Source organism: Idiotropiscis lumnitzeri, chromosome 3 (genome assembly GCF_059441095.1).
Source record: "Idiotropiscis lumnitzeri isolate Australia: NSW breed Sydney's pygmy pipehorse chromosome 3, RoL_Ilum_1.0, whole genome shotgun sequence".
NCBI lineage: Eukaryota > Metazoa > Chordata > Actinopteri > Syngnathiformes > Syngnathidae > Idiotropiscis > Idiotropiscis lumnitzeri.
The window spans coordinates 13,219,175-13,242,880 of NC_142393.1; the positions used below are offsets into that span (position 1 = coordinate 13,219,175).

General features: G+C 39.2%; 1 protein-coding gene across 1 annotated transcript in view; it reads right to left on the reverse strand.

Moving 5' to 3' along the window:
• Positions 1 to 23,287, reverse strand: part of sema3g (semaphorin 3G) — a 47,031-nt gene extending 23,744 nt beyond the window's left edge. The window contains exons 1-3 of the mRNA XM_088289858.1: positions 22,888 to 23,287; positions 6,670 to 6,830; positions 985 to 1,047 (exon numbers count right to left, since the gene is read on the reverse strand). Of these exons, the coding sequence (XP_088145984.1) occupies positions 985 to 1,047; positions 6,670 to 6,830; positions 22,888 to 22,990 (327 nt within the window). The 5' untranslated portion in view covers positions 22,991 to 23,287. The remainder of the gene's footprint in view (positions 1 to 984; positions 1,048 to 6,669; positions 6,831 to 22,887) is intronic.
• Positions 23,288 to 23,706: the final 419 nt, after the last annotated feature.

A 23,706-nucleotide genomic window follows, 5' to 3' on the forward strand; every position in this document is an offset into this window, starting at 1 on the left:
CACTCACTCAGATCAGATTGTAATTTGTTGTTTTGCTTCTTATTCCGCAAATGCCTTATTTATTGCGACAGCGTGCATATGTCCCTTAATTTATGTTTATCTTAGTCCCATGTTCAGCCCTCATTAAGAGATTCCCTGCCACCCCCCTGGCTCGTGCACAAAACCAATAAACATCATTGACAACAGCACTCCATGCTTTCGTTTGATGCTTTCTTTTCATTAGGAAACTTTGGATGTCAGTGGCACATTCCAGAGGAGCCCAGTCCAAACCCCTTACGGCGCAACATATTGAGCCCCATTACTATGGGGAACAATTTGGAAAAAAAATGTTCAGTTAGATTTTTATGCTGATTAAAAATAAAATTAGCATGCGGTTTCCAAAATTGCAGTCAGTTTTTTTTTTTTTTTTTTACAGCACGTCAGTTTTTTCTTCACAGCTTACACTGCATATAAGTACAACTAGTTACAGCAAGACTGTAGTAAAAAGCTGATTACGAATGGCCTCTTCTACAGCTTCGAGCCAACTTGTTTGTGCAGTCACAATTGAGAGGTGTGTGCAGCTCCCAATAGGTCAGTGCTACCAATACACAATTATTTCATGATTTTTGTTTTCCAAGAAATGGGTCGTCTATGGCTCAAAGATTTGACGTGATAGAGGAAAAACTAAGCTAAACTAATTTTGGATTCCGCTCCCAAAAATGTGTGTTAATATCATCTGCTAACCTTTAATTTGCCTCTTATTCTTTTTGGACAGAAAAATGGGTTTTAAATTTTTAATAATTAATAATAATTTATAATATATATATTAATAATAATAATACTTTTTCCCCCCTTAAAAAAACATGTCTTTATTGCACATTAATGGGGTGTTGATCTGCTGTTAAAATTAATATTGGGATTAATGTAGTCAAATAATCAACACATTTTTTTACTGTTTTTTTTATTCCAACAAGCAACAGACAACATGAAACGTTAATGACTTACCTGCGGCTCTTTCCCCCTTTGAATGCAGTCTTCTCGGTTGCCAGGTAATGGCGGCCAATAGATCTGTGAGGGGAAAAGACAGAGCGATAGTGGTTCTTATTTAATTGGTTAACTTGACTTGAGACATAAAATACATGCAGTCCATTTGACCTTAATGGGGAAAAATATTCATGTGTTAAGACTGGAAATTAATATCTTAATTATTTTCTATTCATTCACGACTACATTTTTGTGGCATATATAAAGTATGAAAAAGTTTAAGGCTGCTTCTAGTTTCGTTTTTAAATTCATCGTCATCATTTTGGAATTTGATAAAAAGAAAAGAAGAATGAAGCAATAAAAATGTATTACTGATATTCCTGAAGCATGATTACATTTTTGGTGAGGATCTGGAGACACAAGATTTTATTGAATTTAATTCCGTTCAATCTGGTTTCAATTATGGAATAGTCTGCCATCCCAAATGATGATAGCATAACCCTTCACTTAGTCATCAACCAGAAAGTAGCCAGCCTCATTTATTATGCATTGATTGTGGTATATACCACAAATATGGAAATGCTATCTCTGCTATGCTGCTGCTTTTACAACCGTAGCGGAATTCGTTTTATGATTCATGGGGGAAATCATGTTTTTTTTTTGGGGCGGGGGGTTGTTTTGTTTTGACGTTAGTCATGCTGGATATCGGAGCTCTATTTGAGATTGAGTAATAATGACATGCTACGAAAGCAGTTGCTTTGCTGAATTGAAAATGAGAAATTTGTTGAAGACATCTTGCCTCTGCCGTCAAACAGTGTAAAATACCAACATTGCATATTTCTGATGAAATGGAATAACACAAAAGCCACAGTGAGCCTGATACGTTTTGGGCAAGCTTTTCATGAATTTGACATACTTTGTGTCCAGTAATAACATTATGACGAAGCAAATGATTGATCCCAGGCTTCATTATTTCAAAATACAAAAAATGTTCCAAATTTTAGACAGCAATAACCAGAAAAATGACTCTTTAGTTCCCCACAAAAATGAATAAAACGTAGTTCTCATTGGTTTGCAATCACGTGCTTACTTTAAGTGTGTCCTATGCTCGCTTTTCTTTGGTCTCATCAACCCCAGCCTGCACTTTCTACCCACCTGCACCTCGTCTCTGTACTTTGTTGTCAAAATGATCCCCATTCCATCAGACCAAAGAAATAAAAATACAAAAAACACTGCACATTCGCTTCATTCTCTTCAATTTGTATCAAAATCCATTTTTGTGTAGTAAATGTACACTTTGGTGAAAGACAAACGCTAGAAAAGCGATTTGGTCACCCATTGTTGGTTGGGACATAATTTACTCATGCTGACAATAAACATGAAACAGAAGTCTGCATGTGTTCCTTTTTACAGAGATCAAAAAGAGTCACAGTATGATCCATTTTCAGACCTGTTTTCAACATGTTTCACTGGCATCTAAACAACTGGCAAAACAATATTAGTAACTGTTTGTTAGCTTTTGCTATTTAAAGTATTGAACCATCTACATTTTTCTCCATTTTCAGTTTGAAACAATCTTTGGTAAACTGAGCCTTTGACTCAATCGTGTGTAATGTAAATGAATGGTTTCATGATTTCATTTTTTTTTTTTTTCAAACAATGCGTAATTAGGGAACACCCCAAACCACAACAATGTGACTTTTACAAGTACCATGAAACATTTAGACACGAAATGCTTTGACATCAGATTTCAGATGAAAGCTATCTCAACATTGACCTTCAATGTTCCGTGAAATCCAGCAGTTTCTTGCACACCACCAGCGTTTTTGTAACCCGCTTTGTTTTTCTGAACAGACACATGAGGACCGCAGGAGGAAAACAAACGGTCCTGATGTGCGTGACAAGACGATTGTGTATCGTGTGTGTTTGGGCACCCGCAAAGATTTGATTGGGAGGGTGTCAGGCAAATTATTTTTAAACTACCACAGTGAGGTCGTTATGAAGTCATACAATAGTGTGAAAATGTAAATTACGACATTTCTTGAAGTGTTATTAAAGATTTTAAATGGTGCAACTCATTATTTGCCATTTAATTATCAGATGATTCTAAAGTCCGATTTGATTCTAAAGTCGAGCAAATTGGAGATCTCCAAGCATCACAATCTCGAACCCAGAGGTTTCCATGGTCATTTTTTTTTTCCTAATTAATTTGTAAACAGACTTAGCATCCGTTGGTGTGTCCTACTTGTGACCAAAAGTGGGTCGTGCAATCTTCGGAATTGAAAGAATAAAACGATTTCATGGCATTATCACATGGAGCTAGTCTTGGAATAGTTCAGATCTGGCCCAGTTTCCTTGGCTTGTTGCTACACTGCAATATTCCCCCTAGTTGTCCAAGATCTCCACCCTGCGAGAAATATGGCTGACCTCCACCAGTCATCCAAGTTCCTTCCTGTTTAACTCTCAAAATGTCACCACAAGGTCTCTTTAACTTTGAATCCACCCTCGGACATCAGTCACAAGTCATCGTCCTTTGATCGCAGATGTTGTGTTTAATCTGTCGAGAGCTTGAAACAGATGAGAAGTACCGGACGGTCACAAAGACATCTCTTTTCACTCTTTTCAACCTTGTCCTGATATCTGGCAACCAAACCGTCCCTGCGAGCCAAAACCATTAAGAGCCACAGTCTTTGTTCTTGTGCCAGATGCTTAAACAAACTGGAGTTTTAACAAAAAGCACCGGCGTGCACTAAATCACGTTGTACAAAAGAAGAACTTGGATCAGCCCCGCTTGTATTTCTTGACATTTACACCCTTAGAATCTATAACAAATCATTGCTTAGATACCTGCTGTTTAATTTGTGCTCTTGTAGCTGTTAACGGTCAGAATAATATATTTGACTTAGCTTGTCCATGAATCCTCCGATTTTGTATAATGCTTGTCCTCGTTATGGCACATTAGACAAACGACTATTCACACTCACATTCAGACAGGCAATTTAGAACAGTGGTCCCCAAAGTTTTTTTTATACAACTCCATAACGTAGTTTGTATGTTTAATACGTCGCAATGCGACCAAGACAATTAGCTTGTTGACCTCTTTTACGGCCCAGTGGTTTGGAAACCACAGATTTAGAATCTTCATTGACCGTAATATGGATGTTTTTGGAATGTGGGAGAAAGTGCAACGTCAACGCAGGATGGCCTGAGCCCAGATTTGAAGCCAGAAAATCTTGATTGCAAGTCAGTCATACTCCCAATCTTGATGGGCTGCCCACTTCCTCCGTCTAATTACTGAATTAACCATCTCACTTCAACTTGTAAACATCCATTCACCCATGAGGGTCGTAGGAAACTGGACCCGATCCCAGCCAATGTTTGAGAAGGCGGCACACACAGGGGCACACACTCTCACATTCACACCAACGAGAAATGTCTTGCAAATTTTTGGAATGTGGGAGGAAGGCTGGGCATGCAAACACCACACAGAAAAGTCAGAGCTGAGATTCTATCCCAGATTGTTTGACTGGGAGGCAGACATGATAACCACAGGTTGCTGCTTTTATACAAATCATTCAATGATATGGTCTCTATAACGACAGATATTTTTTCCAATGGTGTAACCAGTTGAATCCACGTTTACTCATTGCTGTAATTATAATCAGAGGTATGCAACCAAGGTCTTGCGGTCCACACACTGCCTCTATCCAAACATCGGTGGTTTGATTTATAGGGGACAAATGACTTTTACACTGTACAGATCTGTTTAGTTTGTGGCTGCACACTTGGCGTAATTGAGCCAATGAGATGAATTGCGCAAATCTGCTCAAACAAGTGTTCCCGTTTACAGTTTATAAATCATAGTTCAGTCAAGTGCTGTATTTCATTGTGTCCAATATTGAGTTTATGAGCGGAACATTATTCTATTGATGCCTTTGCAACGACAGACAGTTTACACGTGAGTATTTCTGGGAGTTTGGTTATATAGGTGACATAAAGCACTTCAAGGTGTTGATTGGTTAAGCAGATCAGTCATTTCCATGTTGTTGTTAGTTTTGCGAATACATAGCCCAAAAAAATGACAAAAATAAACATGCGGGTTTTAGCTTGATACGATTATCCTCCACATTCTCCGCTTGACTGCAGCGGTCCCATTTTCTTTCTGTCCTCAGTCCCTTTACCAGTAAATTGTGCCTCCTTACTATGACCAACAGAAGTTAATAGAGGAATCCCTCCTCCTTCTTCGTTGTTGTTCAGCATCACTCATCAACCGATGTGTTCAAAATGTGACGTGATTTTTGGGGTTGAGCCAATTGGAAGTTGAGTGGAAAAAGGTGCGGAAAGTTGAACTTTTGAGTTCAACTCATTCATTCCCACCGAGATGCGAAACACTCCGCATGAAGTAAAACACAGGTGTAATAACTCTTGCACTTTTTCAGAGCTGATAACAACAATGCATGACCTTCTCCACTTCAAATGAAACAAAGATGTGTAATATATCTTGTTTCATAAGAGCATCCCACTGAAACATGCATGAAGATAGAGATCTTGGTCTCAATGTACTATTTCCTAATAATTGTTGAGGACAGGACTGTCTGTGTTGGGCCATTGGAATTGGGAATTGGGAATTAGGTTCGCTATTCCCCCCGCAGTGCCCCTGCGGTGGCATAAACACGGCAGTTGTTCCCAAGATGAATGTTCAAGCAGTTAAGTTTCAAAATCAAACATTTTTTTAGTCCGTTAATTGATTCCACATTGGAGAAGGCCAAGCATCCTGGAGAGATGCCAAAATTGGGATGTTAAAAGAAACCCACCCGTTCATATCACACATTTTTAATAGAATGATTTTGTTTTCGTAGTAGATTTGTTATGACACACTCATGCTTCAAGATGCAATCCTTCCAACTTGCGGTAAAGCTATTCATGATTGTTAATTCATGTTTATGGTGACTCGGATTAGATATAACGCTCAGATATTACGACCTTTTACCCTTTTAATTGGGAGACTTTCTTGGTTTATTTGTGTGCACCTTCTTGTCTATTGTTTCTTTTTTTTGTATTCAAAGTAGCACGATATGATGATAAGTTGGTGGAGGGTACAACCTCTTTCTGTAACAATCCAATTGGCAGGTCATAAACTAGAAGTTGAATTGTACCTTATTATCATTAGAGGCGTCAAAATTACTTAATTAATCGACAAATAATCGATTAGCAAATTAATTAACAACTATTTTAATAATCGAGTCATCGTTTAGCGCCACTGCTTTCCAAAAACTGTGATTTCAGCCTCTCAGTAATTATTCACTGACTTGTGTCATCCGTTATGAAAGCAGACAGATTATCTTTTGTTTTTAATCAAACTAGGACATTTGGAAACAACTGCTTTACTTTGGAACTCAATGATCGAAACAATTACTGAATTTGTTAAAAGTTTGGTGAGTACATCAATTCCTCCCGCGTGAAAAAGCTTAATTCCTGCTTAGTTGTTTTTTTTAATCACTAAACAATACCAAACAAACAATAATATTTAGATTAATATTTTAATTTAATAAACAGTAATCAGGAAAACATTTTTTCAATACACCAATGCAAAATAAAATGGTATTGATTATTCGATTATTAAAAACGAAAACAAAAGTCATACTATGGCTTACGAGTGTTTTATTTTATTAAACAGTGTATTATTGAGTAATTTGTACATGTTACCTCCTTGGACTCGCTCCTGGCTGGTCCCAGCAGGAGAGAGTACATGACGTCTTTGCCCCCCAGGAAGAGACGGTCACGGTACTCATCCAGATAAACAGTTGAGAGTGAGAGTTGGCCATGATGCCCACTGAAGATGGATGACCTGTTGGTGGACAGTAGATCTGCATACACAAGAAAAAAAAATAAGAACACACCAAATTAGAATTACCGTTGTTTGAAGTATCACTTTGGGGTACTACCTACAAGACTGTGTATGCAAATGGTGTCAATGCATTAAAAAAATCTAACAACTGAGTCTGTTTACATCTAAATCATCAAAACACAAATGTTGAGGCTAGGAGGGTAACACATTGTGTCAATACACACGTGTCACTCATTTTTCCTCAATGTTTTCATTTTTTTTCTCATCTTTGCACTCACAGCAAAGAGCTTCATTGTGATTGAACTTTTTCCATGCTTTTATGCACATGTGGTCTTAACTCAGTACAAGGCCAAGTAACGGACTTACATGTAAATTCTTTTCACTCAGATGCACTCGCGAACAGAATTCCTGTGGGCATGCACATGTCCACATGATGTTTTGCTCACCAAAGCAGGAGTGCATCTGTTATACGACTTTACAACTGTTGCTGCAGTCTACTAATCACTCCGGAGCGTTCAAGCGATCTCTGCCTTGTCTGAAATGTGGAGTACATTTTGGATAGCCTTTTCTTTACATATGACATGTCTTTTTAAGAGCTAAAATACAGCGCCTTGAAATTATACATAGCTACGTAATTACTGGAGAATATTTCAAGACTTGCTGATGCATCATCAGAATATAATTCAATTTTATTATAGAGTATTACCTTTCATTTTACCAGCTGTATTGTTGTCATTTTTCTTTACGTTGATTCGCTCATAGAAGTCTCTTAATTTTGCTTTATAGTAAGGGGCCGAGGGTCCATTTTAGAAATGAACTAAATTGACCAAATATGGTTCCTTGCCCGATAAAGCCACACAGTAAATCCTACCCTAAAAGAAAAAGTGAAAGCCACTGAACCAAGACCAGGAAACACAACTCCCACTGCGGGGTCATATCATCAAACTTGAAGTTTACATCCAATAATACTAAATCATGCTGGGTAAAGAGAAGGAAAAAAAATGTGCAAGACAAATAGTAGAGAAGCTCCCACACATTCACTTATCTATTGAAGAGGGAGCAGGAGAGAGCGCATGCACCTGGTTACCCCTGACCCGATTTGGCAGCAGCTTAAAAGTTTAAAAGGTTGTTGCAAAAACTCAGCAGGAGTGGCAGTGAGCAAATTTGAACTCAAGATCAACCAGACATGGGCGTCTCCTCTCACATACGCACACACAATTGTTGCAATGTGCGAAAAAAGCCAAATTTCTGTTTTTATTTATTTTTTTGTTTGTTTTTTTTGGTTCATGGCCATGTTTTGAGGAATCCAATACAGCCCCATTTGAAGTGTTGCAAATAACCTACTCAGTCCCCATGAAGTTATGGAAAAAGCTGCCATTATGATCTCTAGCGTATTATTTTAAAAATATGTTATGGCATTTATCACCACTATTGTATCATAATGTGATCAACAAAGAACCACAAGCGATCCAAACAACCAAACAATCTATGCTCTATCTTTTATTTATTCCTGCATTTACTGAGCCATCCATCACACTAAAGCGTTAGCCATGATTACCATAAAATGCAATCCGTTGAGTGCACCGATATAAACCCAAACCACTAAATTAAAAGTGAATGTTGGGATGGGGAAAAAAAGTCAATCGAGTCGAATAAGTCGACCACAAAAATAGTCAACGGATAATCATTATGAGAGTGCGCTACATTGACTGATCATTAATTCTTTAATTTTTACACATCCAGTCTATAAAAGTACATTTTTCTCACGTGATCCAAAATACTGCTTTTGCAAAGAAAAAAAAAAACGGTGAGGTTTGTTGACACGCTCATCGAGACAGTATGTGGAGAGAGAAGCTGTCAGTGGAATGCAAAGCCCTCAGAGTCTTTGGACTGATCAGCTTTCAGTCGATCCCTCATCACGGGGATGATACGCACACAAAACTCGCATTGAAAAAGTAGTCGCTCAGTGGCACACTGACTGAAGCATAGGGGCCCAACGTCCTCTTTGACACCTTGTCCATCAGTGGAGCTTTGCAGACAAAAATATACAAAATCTCCATCTCCGTCCATTTTCTTTGCCACCTATTCTGCCGTGGATCACTGAAAAGCTCGAGTCGATCCTAACTGGCTTAAGGTGAGAGGCAAGGAACACCTTGGATTGATCACTTGTCAATCACAGGAATGACACTTAGAAAACCACTTTAACACCTAAGGGTACTTTAGGCTTCATGTTTATGTTTTCTTTTTTCAAATCGCTGAAGGCCTCTATGTCATATAACGTGCAATACCCAGAATCTGTAAAAGTAGAAATCCCGTCGTGAAGCTGCCAACAGGCCTAGGCTGCCATGAAATCTTCTATGATGCACCAAATCCTATGGGTGCGTGTTCATTTTGGATTAAATAAAATTTGCGTCGTGATTTACATTATTGCAAGGCAACATGGTGGAAATGTGGTTAGCAAGGGCCGTTCTGTTTTGGCGCCAGAGCACATCCAATAGGGTGGCAATCGGTTGGCGGGAGCGTTGGTGGTGTAACATTTGATCGCTCAAAAAAAGAACTGTAGAAAATGGAGGACCTTTCTGTCTTATTTCCTTTTCTATTTGCATGCTGCTCTTTTTCCACACAAACGCACTACTACACACACTACGAACACAAAAACACACCATCGACCTCATTACCCGTGCAGAAACGTGTACTTAATACTTAACGACACTGCAACAACCAAATGTCATTACAAAAGCACATTAGCATTCTCCGGCGCATATCGAAGCTTTTATAAAGCTCACTGATGATGAAAGCAATTTCAAAAAGTTGACATCGGAGCTGCTGGCAGAAGAAAACAGGCGGCGCACAAGCCGAGACATGAGGGATAAAGCGAAGAGAAAGATAAGGTCAGAGCAAAGAGGGAGGCTTTGAGTCTGAAAATAACAAGGAGGAAGAACAGCAGGAAGATGTAGCCACAAGCCAGAGAATGTTGAAGTTGATGATGGATGTGCTAAAACTGACAGTAGCAAACCGAACAAATATAATGAGGTCAGGAACTGTTCAACATGAGGCTGCTCTGTTCTGGATTCTTTGAGAACTTTTACATGGTGTTATATCACATCTGAATTTGATGAAACTAACATTTTACCCTTAAATGTGTGTAGCGATCCTGTCTGTAAGCCGTATCAAAGTTTTCCTCTTCATTTTTCACAACCATTTTGACAATTTGGTGTTTATGAGTTTTGGGCTTAACTGTGTGTACTCTGGAAGAAACACTAGTCATAAATATTTTTTTATTTATTTATTTATTTTTGGATAGTGATCGTTGTATTTTCAATCCAGACAAAAGATTATGGAGTGTGTGTTGGTTAGTAGAACACTAACTGTCTTATGACTTTTGTCAAATAAAGCTGCAGTGAAAAAAAAAAGCTGTATGAAGCAGTTGAACACACATTACTGCCACCTACAGGACTGGAAAGGAACAGGCTTGGCCTTGGTGATTTATGTCCCATTAATATCCTCTTGTCTACTTGCAAATTCATCCTTTTGAGAATTTACCTCTTTGCGGATTAAATTTATTTATTTTTTTAGGAACCTTAGAATGTTCTAAATTATTAATTCTGATGATGAAAGTTCAGACAGTTTGAACTTTGATACTCTCCTTTTTTTTTTTTGCCCATTTAGTTTAATAAATAGAGGCAGAAGAATTCCTTTTGTGTGTGTGATGGAAGATTCTTTCGTCACAATCTCTTGTGTCTAAACAAAGAGGTGTGCTGTGAGCATGACGTCTTAACCTCAACCTGTGTACAGTATCTGTTCAACGCTCTGCACACATACTCATGTTAACAGGAGACGCCATCTGGTCTCTACACACCAACTTGCACTCCGTCGCTTGTCATGCTTATCACTCTCTGCTCATTCCAAGGAGTGTGGAAAAAAGTCTAACTTTGGGATGACAGGCGGTCATGATGGGAGGATGTGTGACGTGGACTAACTTGTCAAACTTGTCAGCGCGACACAATTTACACTTACATGTAGCAACATGTGTCTTCTACAGGTCTGTAGGTGTCACAGTGAGAATTAGTTTTTCATGGGGAGAAAAGTCTTTCTCAAGACAATGCTCAGTTTCTTATGCTGAGTTTTGACACTTTTAACCACATTTTGCACTCTTCTATATGGGAAGGTCAAGTGTTACTTGGTATGATGTACTGCAGTTCTACACTACTGTAAGATGAGAAGATTTTTTTATTATTTATTTTTTTTATTATTAAAAAACATGATGTACGTCCCAAAAAATGTTGGTGTGACCGATGGAAAAACAAGCAGCATGATTTTATAACAAGCTTAATAGCAGTGCTATCACTGAACAGATTCCAAAACAGTCACTGCAACGGAGCCTATTCAAGTCCAGCGTCAACTGAAATTGCAAAGGACAAAAACCGCACTGCCATCGACATACACCCATATACACAGTGACACACACGCGCACGCACAATGAGCTAATAGCTTACATCTGCAGCTTATCTGTCATTACAACGAAACACCTCCCTAGCCTTACTCTCCTTACACCCATTCATCCATCCATCTGTTCGTTGAGTTAGCATTCATCCATCCTTTCGTCCATTGATCCAGCATCTCTTCATCCATCCATCCATGTATCCATCTGTTTGTTTGTTAATCCAGCATCCATCCATCCATCCTTCCATTGATCCATCCATCCATTTGTCTGTGCATCCATCTGTCCGTTTATCAACCATCCATCCAGCCGTCTATCTGCAGCTTATCTGTCGTTACAACGCAACACCTCCCTAGCCTTACTCTCCTACACCCATTCATCCATCCATCTGTTCGTTGAGTTAGCATTCATCCATCCTTCCGTCCATTGATCCAGCATCTCTTCATCCATCCATCCATGTATCCATCTGTTTGTTTGTTAATCCAGCATCCATCCATCCATCCTTCCATTGATCCATCCATCCATTTGTCCGTGCATCCATCTGTCTGTTTATCAACCATCCATCCAGCCGTCTATCTGTCTGTCTGTCCATTGATCCATCCGTCTATCCATCCATCCAACCTGTACTAACCTAACTTAGTCCCTTCAGTCGATCCATTTCCTTTCTGGTTTCATTTGTCCTCTCTCAAAGTGGTTTACCTTCTCAAATACGTCTTGAATTTCATCCCTCGTGCTTGTCCATCCGTCTCCTTTCACTTTCACCTTCATCACTCACGGAGTTATCTCTCCGATTTCCATCAGCCCGTATGCAGGGTGTCTCAAGGCACCCATAAGGGAGAACTCTACATCTGTCTTCAATGCGTCTCAGTTCCCCGCAGGCTACCACGACAAACCGAAAGTGACACACAAGAGGGCCTGGTTTCTGAGGACGTGTCAAAGCTCGGCGATGGTATCGCGTAGACTCGGCCACTTCAAAGATATGCGCAACGTTTATTCAAGGATTTGTTTACAGGGGTCCTCTTAGTGAGCTTAAAGCCTGAATGTGCTGGGTTGTGTCAAATCTAAGAAGGACAAGAGGATTTTTTCCTTCCCATTCAGTGCTGCTCTCCCATTTTCACATTGACTGATGAGTCAGGAGGCTTATATGCAAACGAATGAAATATCAATAGAGCTTTCCTGGAGTTGTGTCTCAACTAGTTTTCTTTGATAAATCCAAATATCTGCAGATGAGAGTGATCTGTTTCCTCTCGATTACATGTGCATATGTTGGTCTCTTTGTCCCATGTCCTAGTGAATGGCTAGCAGAACTGTCATCATGCTGCAACTAGATAGTGCTTAAAGCAGTATAGCAATTTGACCTTGTAACAGCTTCAAACGGCATGTGCTGCAGAGAGCAGTGTCTCTACAATGTTTAAGACAGCATTTATCTTAAGAGATATTGAAGTGCTCTGATAGTGGAAGTCCAATTATTCAGCATTCTTTATACAGTAGTGAGCCTTACATGAAAACCATTTTTTGCTGTTATTGTTTGGTTACAGGCCAATCACATAGTTCTGCATTACAAAGAATGTATTCCTTACAACCGACTTGAACGTGCCCACATTTTCCCCTTAAAAGGCTCATTTGTGTTGGCTTATGCCTGCTTGTTACAATGTCCTTTCCTTTTAGGGTGGTGGATACAGTGAAAGGATGATGGGTATGACTTCCTGTTCAGATATTGTGGCCACTGTCATTAAAAAAAAAAAAAAAAAAAATATATATATATATATAAATATATATATATATATATATATATATATATATATATATATATATATATATATATATATATATAGCATCCTGAGGTGAGCATTAAACAAAAGTTTGTGCTCTGGGGCTATTATTATAATTATTATTTTGTCCAATCATTATTTTGTCCTGAAATGGACACCCACACGCACACATGATCAATGTTTAAACCTTATTGGCTGTCTGCATTCTCTCAATGCTCTTGTTGTGTTTATTCCAATGTCATTAACACTGATTAGACATAAGGAAAACATTTCTACTGGTTTGGAGTATCAACTCATGGAAACTGTATTAATTCCCTGGCTATAAGTTTCCATGAAGTGATACAAAGCAGATGCTCTTACAAAGTGCACTTTTGGCGGGGAGTTGACGGATTTGCTGAGGGAGCGAAAAGGTTCACGTTCAAATCTCATGCTGACATGTGCCGTGTACAAATTGGGCATTGGCGGGATCCTGAACTGTGTGAAGCTGCAGACTGAACTATGGGGCAGTGGGTGGAAGGGGGAGGTATATGAATTTTTTTAGAACCTGTATGCCTGCAAAATATAAACTGCATGCCAGAATCACTCACTCACATGGTGTCTTCTTTAAGTCAATCCTCTTGTCATCCTTGCTAAGCAAACTTCAAGTCTCTTCCAATTATTTTCTCCTTCACATATGATTTCCACAGACACACACACACACTGACAAACCTAGCGTTCATTGACAATGTCTTAGTTTGGCTATTTATTTTTGCAAAATGGCAAGAATTTTTGGAATCTGACACGTTTAGCTCCATCACCTGGTCTCGTATTAACACCGCTTTTTTTGTGGCAGTCTCATGCAAAGAAGTAATGTTGTTTCAGTTGCACGCAATGCTGAACAGTTAGCCCCGCAATATTTTATGCCATTTCCTACTTCAGGTTTGATTTAGTAAAAAAAAAAAAAAAAGCCTTTAAAATATATTGGCCTGTATATGAGAAGAAGAAATCTGAAAAAAAAGGAAATTGTTTTTCCTCGCAAAGCCTGTAGAAATAAATCACAGACTTGATAATCATGTCATGACAGAGTAAATCCTGGGATTTCCTGGCAACCTGTCACTGTTTCTCACGGCGAACTCCTCTTTGACCTCAACGCATCAACAAGGCGAGACATGATGTGGACATGCAGTAAAGTAAGCAACAACTGTGATGGTTTGATTTTGGTTTATATCAAGCATTCCCTGTTTTGAGACTTGAAATGGAAAATCACTTCAAAGGCATTGACCCCCTTTTTAACGAAAAGTGAATCAAAACTGTGGTTTACGGGAAAGACAGAGAAACAACTCGAACACCATAAAGACTTTAAGACTCGTTCATTTCCATTTTTTTGTCCAGCAAAGTGGAGCTTGGAGTTGGGCTTGCAGTCAGAGGTTCCTTCCTGGTCTGAGTTTGCATGTTCTACAGTTTCAAATTCCCAAGGCATTCCTTTTAGGTTCAGTGACGACTCTAAATTGTCCATACAGGCGTGAATATGCATTGAAATAGATGTCTATACTGTGTTTAATGGACTGGCAAGCAGTTCAAGGTCAACTTTGCCTCTCATCCAAAATCATGACCCTGATGGTAGGATTGAAGATGAATGGAATTTAGTCATTACTATGTATTAAATATTGAATGAATAAGCAACAGCCACTCGCCACTAATTCTGTGTTCACGATTACATGTCAGGGTAATAAAACACACATATATATACACACACATACAGAGAACACTTCTCTCCTCTCGGGAGACATCTGATTAGTCTTTTGGGCCAAGCAAAACACAGCCAAGGCTCTTAGCTCATCACCCATGATCATTACATCTGTCCTTCTCAACTTTCATTTTCACCGCCCTGCTTGACGCCACCTCTCGGAAACCTTTTTTTTCTGGCCCTGATTCTTTTTTATTTCTGATCACCACTTCAGTTGTCTCTGCTTGTTTAATATTTTACATTTCATTCTCATCTTCCATGTATACTGAATCTTGTATCTTCCATCTCCATGACTTTAATACATTTGTAAAGAAGGTTAATGTCATCATCCACTCAAGTTGGTCAATTTGTTTGTTTGTATGTAACTTTATATATCATTTAACCTTTATTTGTGAGAAAAGTTGCAGTTCCCCTTCAGTATTGACAATGAAGGAATAAATAATAAATACGTTCATTTTATGATGGCAATAATTTGGCATTAGAAGTCATTATTTATAATTCTATCCATTCCATCGCTCAAAAATAACCCAATTTGGGTAACAAATGGACCAATAAACTACGTGAGTCAATTTGACCTAAATTTCTGTTGTCCCCCCCCAGATAATAACCCAAGAAAAATGGGTAGTTTTGCTCAAAACAACCTAAGAAGGTGGGCCAAACAGAACCAATTTGTGTCAGTTTTTGACCCAAATTGGGTTATTTTTTTGAGTGTTTTTAGAGTGATCCATCCATTTACTGAACTGCTTCTTCTGGGAACAGCCGTGCTGGAGCCTCTCCCAGCCGTCTTTGGGCAGTTGGCGGGGTACACCATGAATTGGTTGCCTGCCAATTGCAGGGCACACATAAACAAACAACCATTCACACACACAGTCACCCCTCGGGCAATTTAGAGTGTTCAATTAACCAACTTATGTTCTTGGAAGGTTTCATATTTGGAAAAAAAAAAAAGCCAGATCCGAAAGAATTGGAGGTCACATGTGGAACAGATGTTGTGACAACATTCACATTGATGTGCACGGTTGAGTGGTGTTTGAAAAAAAATAATAAAATTTGGACACACACATTGACCGATGAGAAGCATGGTGAGCTGCTGAATCAACGCTGCACATCCAATCCAAATAAAGAAGCAATAAATCAGCGCAGAGCTGAAGTGTTGTGTTCAGGGTGTGTCAAGTGCAGAAAGCTTGGACAAATGGCTTCTCAGAGTTTGAGACCTCGCATTAGTAATGTCGCAATCACTCCAAAAAAACCTGACTTTTTACGACCACTTCCCACACATGCAAGCATTGTCAAATAATACAGTCACAGTTAATCAATAGTTACTTGGTTCAAAGGAAGCAAGAGGATTCGTTTGTTAGTATGGGCCTACTTTATAGACAGTGCTGGTTTATATTTTGTTTTATTTTTCCACGTATACATTTATTGTTTTATTATTTCACTGCCTCTGACAAGGCAATGTTTATTTAGAAGTCAGTGGATATTTTCTTTGTTACAATATTCAGACAATAGAATACTGCTACATACAGTTGCGTTTCCAAAAGTCTGTTTCCAGAGAAACCCGGAGTGGTCCACGAGGAACGTTGTGGTGGCACTCACATCACCTCAAAATTTTTATTTTTTTACGAGCAATTGTTTCATCAACCGTTAATTGTCATTTTGAGGATGCCAACATATTCAAGTTCCATCTGGATCCACTGTATATGGTTGAAGATGAAGATCTATTGTTTATTGTGAATTTTGGCACATTGTATCCCTTTTTTCCTATGCTGGGTTTTCAATCAGAGGTCTGGGAGTACTTAAAAAAAATCAACCGGTGGAAAAGAAAAAATTGCTGTCATCGTGCTATAGCGTAACATGACCAAGGGGGAAGAAGAAGAAAAGGAATGACTGATGAAAAAGAAGAGTCAAAGTGAGAAAAAAAAGGTACTCAAGAACAAGAATGGCTGCCACATTCTAGTCAATCAGTCGAGCAGATTATCCCGCTGGGTCCAAGAACAACCAACACTCTTCTTTGTATCGGTTTGAAGGCGATGCCAATGGAGCAAACACGCAAATTCATTCACAGGCGGTGAGACAAAACTAACAGAACTCTTGACTCTGAGAACTAATGCGATCGTCTCAAAAAAAGGCCGATGGTGAGAGCGCTTCTGTTTTCAAGTGACCCCCTGCTTTGCTGAAAACAAAGTGAATATTGTATAAGACAGAATGTGTGTGTGCCTCAGGTCGGGGTGTGTGTGTGTGTGTGCATGTGTATGCGTGCGTGTGTGTGCCTATAACGGGGAGTGAATAAAAGAAGTTGGCAGGATGTCCAGAGAGGAAAGACAAATAATGCACACAGAAGAACATGATGGGAAATTGCTACGGCTCCTTGCTAGACCTTGCAGGTTTGAAAGCACATCCACAATTAAAGCAGGCCCACATATTATTAAGAGTGGCAACTGCTTAGGCCATCGTTGAACAGTGGGCTCTATATTTGAAGGAGTTACGCTCAAGCGTAAAAAGCTGGCGTATTCTGATTTCCGTGCCAACGTAAGCCACAATGTGCTTGTTTGGGAATTTGGTTAATTCATTTTGTTCCCTTTGGTTGTTGGCCACTTGAGGGTATTTTCTTTGACGTTTGATGCGGACAGTGCACTGGTCAGTTTGGTGGCTGAAAATAGGCTGAACTTTACGCTTGCTGGAGCCAACCCTATATATTGGCGCAGAGAGTAACACGATTTGGGTGAATTTAAACACGTTCTCTGAATCATTGCAGAAATCAATTCATTGAATATATTACTACTATTATCGTCTCTATTTTAGATTTTTAAAAACATCTCACTGGCCAAGGCAGAGGTATGGAGGGCAATGGGATGGGTTTGCACATGGACACGTGCGTTCCGTGTGGAGGGTGCCCACTTCCCAGATCTGTGATTTTCCTAGCCAACTATACATCATACGCTCCCGGAGGCCTGCCAGCAGTTCCTTATAAATGTATTTTGCGTGCCATGACTGGTCGTAGGACTCACGCAAATCAGTGTCTTCTTCAACCATGTCAAGAACTATTAGTGCCCGTCAGCTGTGTTCACGCCCACAATAGCGCAAAACACCCTGTTTTAAGTGTGCCACTGCTGCACCAGCTCACACGGGTCTTCCAAAATATCAAAACACAGTCTATCCCAGACATGGGCAAATTACGGCCAGCCGGCCGGCTTTTTGATTCGGCCCACCGAACTGGTCCAACTAAAAAAAATTAAAACAAATATTCAATATCATTCATTTCATCTTGTCCCTGCAATGGCCATGTTTCCCTAGTAGATGGCGCAGTGACCATTGATGGACCTTTGTCACTTTGTGGGAGTGCAGTGTCTGGCAAGCCACACCCACTGTCTTTCTGTACGAAAGAAATGGGTCTTGTCTAGCAATGATGTCATTCACTCCCGCAGGTCCCAGGCTATCACACACAAATAAACATTTCCGGGTCCTGAAGCGGGCAAGATTTCACACCAAGTAATGACACAGCAGTCATGGCTAACTTATTTGCTAATGGTAGTTTAGTGAGGGCCATGGAATTGGGAGGAAAATTCCGGTCGGTGTGAATGAAGTGAGTTATAACACTGCAAACTCTTAAAATGTTACTTAAAGTTTAATGATAGCTTTGAATCCTGGAATGGATCCTATTTTGAAAAAAAACGTTGTTAATTTCAAGTAAAAGTTAAAGTGAAAAGAGTAAATGCAGCTATTATTGTACAGTTTACAACATCAACAGCAAGTCAGGGCATGAGATTTTTTTTTCCTCTTTTGTTTTATTCCTGATTGTTTGGCCGCTACGTGCTAGAAGTGACTTCCGTGGGAATTTAAATGTGTTCGTGGGTGTTAATTGGGAGGAAGAAGTACGAAGATTGCAGGTTTTCCAGAGTAAAAATTGCTTTCTTCCTGTTTCAACCCCCTTTGCACCCTAATTGATTGAAATGAGATAATGCCACCTTTTCCTGGCGCTAAATTACTTCCTAATCCTCCTGGGAATACAAACACCCTGTGGGCTATTCCTGATTGTCATGAGCAGAAGTGGGCGGGTGGGGGGAGTTGGAGGGTGTATTGAGGGGCCGACTCATCCCCCTGAGGTGAGGTGAGAAAGACGACTGAGAAGACATGTGTGATTCAAGAAAGTCACACAGCGCTAAACTGAACCCAGTCAAGAAGGAAATTATTAAAAGTGCCAAAACCTGTGGTGTTAAAGGTCATAAGCTCAGGAAGCATTTGTCCAGTAATAACAATGTAATAGGCAGATGTTCTTCCCCAATCTGTAAGAAGCGTGCAAAAAAAAAAAAAAAAATGTTTTCCAGAATGAAGTAAAAGACCGTTCACAGTCACTTTAAAGTGGCGGAAAAATGAAGTTATTCATAGGCTTGGTCACTTTTTTCTCTTCCTGGGTTTGTCCTGTATGTGTTAAAACACACATTTCTTCTTTCCACTCAAGAAGAGCTTCAAAATCAAATTAAATTAAAATCCAGAATTTGGAAGAAAAATGGAAAAGCTATAGTATGAGCTGAAGGGTTTCACAAAATGTCCATATTCACAAATTCACAGTATTAAGTCAGAAAAGTCATCAATTTTTTCACATTTTATTGTTTTACTGTTGACAGTATTTAACTCATTTATATATTTGTGTGACAGTTAAGAATGTGAAAAAAGGTTTTATTATGGTGACAATTGGACTCAAATTGTAATTTCAGATCTATCCTATAGGAACATGATTTAGTAATATTCCTGAATACTTTGTGTTTGATTGCTTTTTTTAGTTTTTAAGTAAGTTACTTTTTCAATGTAACTGTGGCAACACTGTTTACCACTGTTCATCAGAGTGGTATTTAAGGAAAATTAGACTTAAAAGGTCTAGTGGGAGCCCCAGGGGGAAAAAAATGGCTGATTTAAACAAGAGTGTGTAAATGCAAACACATTGGCTAAACTGGTCTTTGCAGAGGTGAGAAAACAGACGGTGCCAACAATGACAACATGGCTAATTAAATAACTGAGTCCTCAGGAAACAATAACTACTTTTCTTTTTCTTGGAACTTTGTCCATTCAGCAGTGATCAGTCTTGCATACCAGTGAAATTTTATCTTGCCAAGAGTCATGGGATGTGGTCATCAATGCATTCATTTTCAATTAAATATCACAGTGCCCATGACCACTAATGTTATGCTTTAGCTTCTTCTGACTTTTCTATTTTTAATTCATCAATAGGTATATTTTCTACAGTTTGTTGCTTGTCCTGTTCTGAGTTACAGGGTGAAATCCATATTGTAATGCAGGCAGGCTGATTGCCTCGCAATCTCGCCTGAACTGAGACAGACAACAATTCACGTTCACACCGTCAACACTTGTGTCTCAAATCATCTTCCTCAATACAAATGAATGGAAATGCCATTTATTCGTTCCAGACCCATATTGTGCTGTCTGGTGTGCATGCCCAGGACACCAGGGGCAGTATAAAACAGACACACAAATACACATGAAGAAGAGTTTCTGAGCTCAATCATTCATCCATCTATCCATTATCTCTGAAGTGATATTGGTAGTTTTTCAAAAAGATAAAGCATATATGCCTGTGAGTATTGTTTTGTTGTTGCACCGTTACTGATCAGATATCTGTTGCTAAAGTTATTATATCACAGCAACATCAATGCTGTTTGTTAGCCCATCTATGGCATTTTGTATTGTAAGTTAGCATTAAGCAAGCAGATGTTCCTTGGCAAAGTTAAATACAAGGTTTAATTATACACCATGTAATGCTCTTGGTTTTATGTTCAGTTGGACAATAAACTTGAACTGGGAGTGCAAATAAATAGCTTGAAGCTTTTTTTTTTTTGGATGAATTATTCACTCCCAGACGAAGTACTGCTTCCTGTGAAGTGAGTTGATTTGATTTCAATGTCACCGCCTAACACTCGTACCTAAAACAATGTTATTCGTAAATTGAGTCAATAGTAGTAACCGAATAATAATAAAAACAAAAAAAAAAATCAGGCATAAATGTCTCCAGTTAACAGCTTTGGCACAAGTCATACCAAAAAAATCCATTGCCACGTTGTTTTCCATGTCCCTCTGAGTGCGGCCCTCTAACAGGAAGACGACGTGACTGTTCTCCTGAAATCATGGCACGGAACTAAAGGAAATCCTGTGCGATATCTACCGCCGATGAAGACTAGTATATACACCCACTCTGTCCTGACTCTGTCCTGACTGGAAGCAAACAATGAGCTTGGCTTGGCAACAACAGAGTCAACAGTCCTTGAAAACAAACACAAGCACGCACATGCACCATCTTTTGCAAGCTTATCATTGGACAGCTAAATGAGTCATGGTCAAAAGCAGGTTAAGATTAGATGCAGGAAGAGGACAAAGAAGCTTGATACAGTGCACACATTACATGCACAGCGGACCATTCCACCAACAGGACATGAAAAGTGAACAAAATGTGGAATGTGTCAGAATTCTTGTCCGTTTGAGAGGTCAGCATATGTTGCACCTGACAGGGGGCCTGTTGGCTCAACTTCAATCGTTGTTCTTCCATACCAAACTTGGGCCAAGCTTTATGATGTCAAAGTACAGTCTGTGGGGTTTATGGTAAGTGTTTAGACGGTGAATTGCATACCTAAACTGTCCTGACCCTGACAATTGTCACATGATAAATGATATTATGACGCTATTTTGTATTCTTAATTCTCAGTATTCACACAAATTATAGTGGTACAAAAACATCACAAGTTCTCAGCATTCACACATAGATTTACCCTAAACCATTATTTGACTGATTAATCGGTCAGCTCATTTAATCCAAAAATAATATGAGCTATTTTATAGTTGTCAATATTTGCACAATTTTTGCAGATTCTCACCAATTATTTTTACACATTAACATTATTACACAAGACGAACATTCATTCAAACATTCACCAACCCCCCCGCCCCCCCAAAAAAAACATAGATTTTTGTTGACTATGTCGTAAAGTTAAACAAGTTGTAAAGTGAATACAAATATAGGACAAAAATGTTCTGACTGTAAATAATATTTTCATTGCTGCAAGAGGGACCAAGAAAAAAGTTATTTTATTTATTATATATTTTTTAATTAATCGGCTGATTAATCCAAATTTTCTTCTTGGTCAAAAACAATCCATATCAGTTAGGCCCTAATTTTGCCACAGAATAGTTCCTTGCTTAATACTCAGCAGTCATCCAAGTAGGCCAACTAAATCTATGTATTGACTCAAAGATTTATGTGCGTAAAACAACTTTTGAACATTGAAGCAAAGTAACATTGAACATCAGATTCTCAGCAATCACACAATGAACGTCCACAGGACAACAAGACTGAAAGCAGTTGCTAGTGTGTAAGAAATGAGCTTGGTAGTCCATGGTAATTTTACAATCCCCCATGACACTTCATAAATTAACCAACATCCTCCTTGGGTATTTGCTCACCGCTGTGAATAAGTTCTAATAACGAGACAATCCCGTCCCGCAGAAGTGTGAACCAGCGCCAAATCACCTCCGGCTCTCATCCCACAAGAGCGCCGCCCCTCATCTAACCTGTACAGTAAAAGCACCACTGCAGGAAGCCCGAAAACAGAAGCCAAAAATGCACATTAAAAGTCTCCCAACATTTATCGAGTAAAGGCTGTACAGTTACTGTACATTAAAAAAAAAAATAATAAATCTGCCGCAAAAAGTGAAAACTGTACATAATTTTACCCTCTGCCATCTTGTGGAACGGCAGTTAAGTGTTTTGCCAGTCATTATACATGATTAGATTATTGTAATATTGTTATTATATTGATTAAATTAGATCATTCTCATTGGAAATATGAACAAACATTGATGATCTGTCGCAAAAAACAATAATTTTCAGACCAATTGAGTCGATTTGGATTATTTCCGAGAGCACACTTTGAGATCCCTTTATGGTAGACTGGTTGGGAACCACTGCTTTAAATTAATTCCAATCGCATGCAAGCACACCATTCAACAATTCCCCCAAATTTACCTTCAAAAGATTTTAATTTGAAATACTGAGAGTCACCGAGATAGATAGATAGATAAATAGATAGATAGAATCAAAATGCCGTTTTTTGTCATATATAGATATGCAAACCTTTATAGGAGAGTCTGAGGCGCGGCACATTTGACTTGCTGCTGGATGAGACGCAAGTGGCAAGTAGTGCCAAAAGAAAGAAAAGGGGAGTAAATCCTGTCATTCTTCTAGATGAAACCGTCTTCTTCAGGTTCGACTGACTCCTCAATGTTAACCTTCCCTCTACAGCATCAGACTGAATATTCCAGGAATGTAAAGCCAGAAATGCTCCTCTTATCCTGAAGAGTCTACATGAGGAATCTTGGCGTCCCCAAATAAAGGCGGTGGATGTGCAGATGCTGGTTGCGCGCGTCTCTGTGGGCGCACTGATGGGCTGGCTGACTCACTTGGGTCAGGACTGCTCTGCACTTCCTCACTGATTCCAACACATGTGCACCAGGAGAGAGAAGCCAGGAAAGAAGCACCACGCCTCTCTTCCTACCCCCTTTCGCTCTTCTCTCTCACTCTTGCTCTGTTTCTGTGCCTCTCTCTCTCTCTCTCTCTATCTCTGCACAACTACATAGTGTGGACTCCACTCTTGGATGAAAGCAGTATCCCCAAACAGTATGTGTGCTTGTGTTTGTTTGTCGCAAGAACTATTTCAGCGCAATGCAGTGTAGGTTCGAGGTATGGACCCAGACCTGGATAAAAAGGTACAGATGCTGAGTTTCTACACCATCTTGAGCACAGTGGACTGGAGCTGAGTTCAACTGACTTTAGGCAAAAGGGAGACTGCACTCTCAAATAGTCACCAATCGCAGGGCACATAAAGAGAAAGACAAACACAATGTAGATATTTTTCAATCAGCTTCAATAAAATGGAACAGAAACAGAAACAAA